The following is a 1,678-nucleotide window of genomic DNA, read 5'->3' as shown; positions in this document are numbered from 1 at the left end:
TGCATCCGTGGTGTTCAGGTTATCTTGGTTCTGGTTTTAGTCCCAGATGTTGACATTCAGGTCTCTATCAGCTCCATCTTCTGTAATCTCTAAGCAGTCTTGTTTCACTTCTACATTGATCTGCGGTTTGAGGGGTCCTGGATTCTTTGCGAAGTGAATTTAAACAGAAGGGACACCAAGATGGCATTTACAAATCTCTCCAGAGCTTCAGCCTTACAAAATTAGTTATATTCCCCCAAAATAAAACTCCCTTGCTAATCTGCTAGGGTGCCTCCACCAAAGGTGGATAATAATTCTCAACCTGATTTATGTTTTTGGCCTCTGTTACTTCTAGAACTAAGAATTCCATAAGTTTATTACACACTATGTAAAGTAACATTTTTACTTTCTCTAAGACATCATCCTTCAAGCCTTGATTCTGGAATGTGGGGGCTCTCGACCCCGATGACTTCATCTTGCTTTTCTTGATTTATAAGTATCCCAGCGTGGTGAACATAGTGAAATCCTACTCCTACAGAAAATACAAAAAGTAGCCAGACATAGTGGTGCGTACCTGTAGTCCCAGCTACTTGGGGGGCTGAGGTGGGAGGATCGGTGGAACCTGGGAGGCTGAGTTTGCAGTGAGCCAAGATCATGCCACTGCACTCTAGCCTGGGTGACAGAGCAAGACCCTGTCTCAAAAAAAAGTGTATGTGAGTTTCCTTCAGACTTGAGTTTCCAGATTGAGAATTTTATTTATTATCATTAGATGACAATGTTTCTATTCATGGGTGCAGACATAACTGAGAAGACAGATGCCTAGCCAGTAATTCCTTCTGCAGGCTATTCAGAAAAGAACTGCTCGGATTTGTAGTTTCTATCAGCAGGAAATACCCCTGTTTGAGGTTGTTCTCATCATTCACTATCTTCTTATAGTAAGTCTACCACATCTTATGATCAAGTTTCCTATCCCATTAGGATTTTTTTTCCCTTTGCCCTGAATGTTTCCACTTTCTGATATTGTATTTAAGTATCCGATGGAAGCATTATTTTATTTTATTTTTTTTTTATCCAAAATGTGTTTATTGAGATGGTTTCCCACTCATCTTGATTCAGAGTGCCTTTAGTGCTGCTTCCTCCTAAAGGAACATCCTTCTGTAAGCCTTGCTTTTCCTCCTGTAGGCTGACAGAGGACAGTGGAGCAGCCAATACACAAAACTACTGTTTGTTCATGGCTAAAGACCGTGGTGATTTTATAGCATCCTGGGCATTTCACACCCATAAAGTAGGAATTGGGGCTCTGCACCAGGAGTTTCTTCTTGTGTTTCCTCTTCTTCTCTTCTGGGGAGGGATGAAGGAGATCCTTTGCGAGAGGCATGTTCTCGTGTGGGTAGGTCGTCGCCGCCGGAAAGCAGAAGCATTATTTTCTATACTGCCAATTGGTATCTCCCATTGGCATTCTGATAGGGGGATTCCCATCTATGAATCATCCAAGCAGAGATGGAAAGTAAGGTAGTTGGATACTAAGTTCTGGAGCTCAAAGGAGAGATCATAGGTAAAAATATAAAGTTGAGGTCATAAGCATTGGATGATATTGAAGCCATGAGAATGGATGAGGTCTCTCAAGGAGATAATGTTGAGGAATGAGAGGAGAATGTTGTTATGACTCAACTCACAATGATACCTCAATTCTACCCAG

General features: G+C 41.6%; 1 protein-coding gene across 1 annotated transcript; it reads right to left on the bottom strand.

The window, feature by feature from the left end:
- Window positions 1–1,031: 1,031 nt before the first annotated feature.
- On the bottom strand, window positions 1,032–1,386 carry LOC126959357 (40S ribosomal protein S27-like). The gene has a single exon (XM_050798284.1). It carries the CDS (start codon window positions 1,355–1,357, stop codon window positions 1,103–1,105), a length of 255 nt encoding a protein of 84 aa, XP_050654241.1. The 5' UTR covers window positions 1,358–1,386; the 3' UTR covers window positions 1,032–1,102.
- Between the last annotated feature and the right edge of the window lie 292 nt (window positions 1,387–1,678).

The sequence above is a fragment of the Macaca thibetana genome, chromosome 7 (assembly GCF_024542745.1).
Source record: "Macaca thibetana thibetana isolate TM-01 chromosome 7, ASM2454274v1, whole genome shotgun sequence".
NCBI lineage: Eukaryota > Metazoa > Chordata > Mammalia > Primates > Cercopithecidae > Macaca > Macaca thibetana.
The sequence above is the reverse complement of the archived record's forward strand: the minus strand, read 5'-3'. Positions and strand labels throughout refer to the sequence as shown.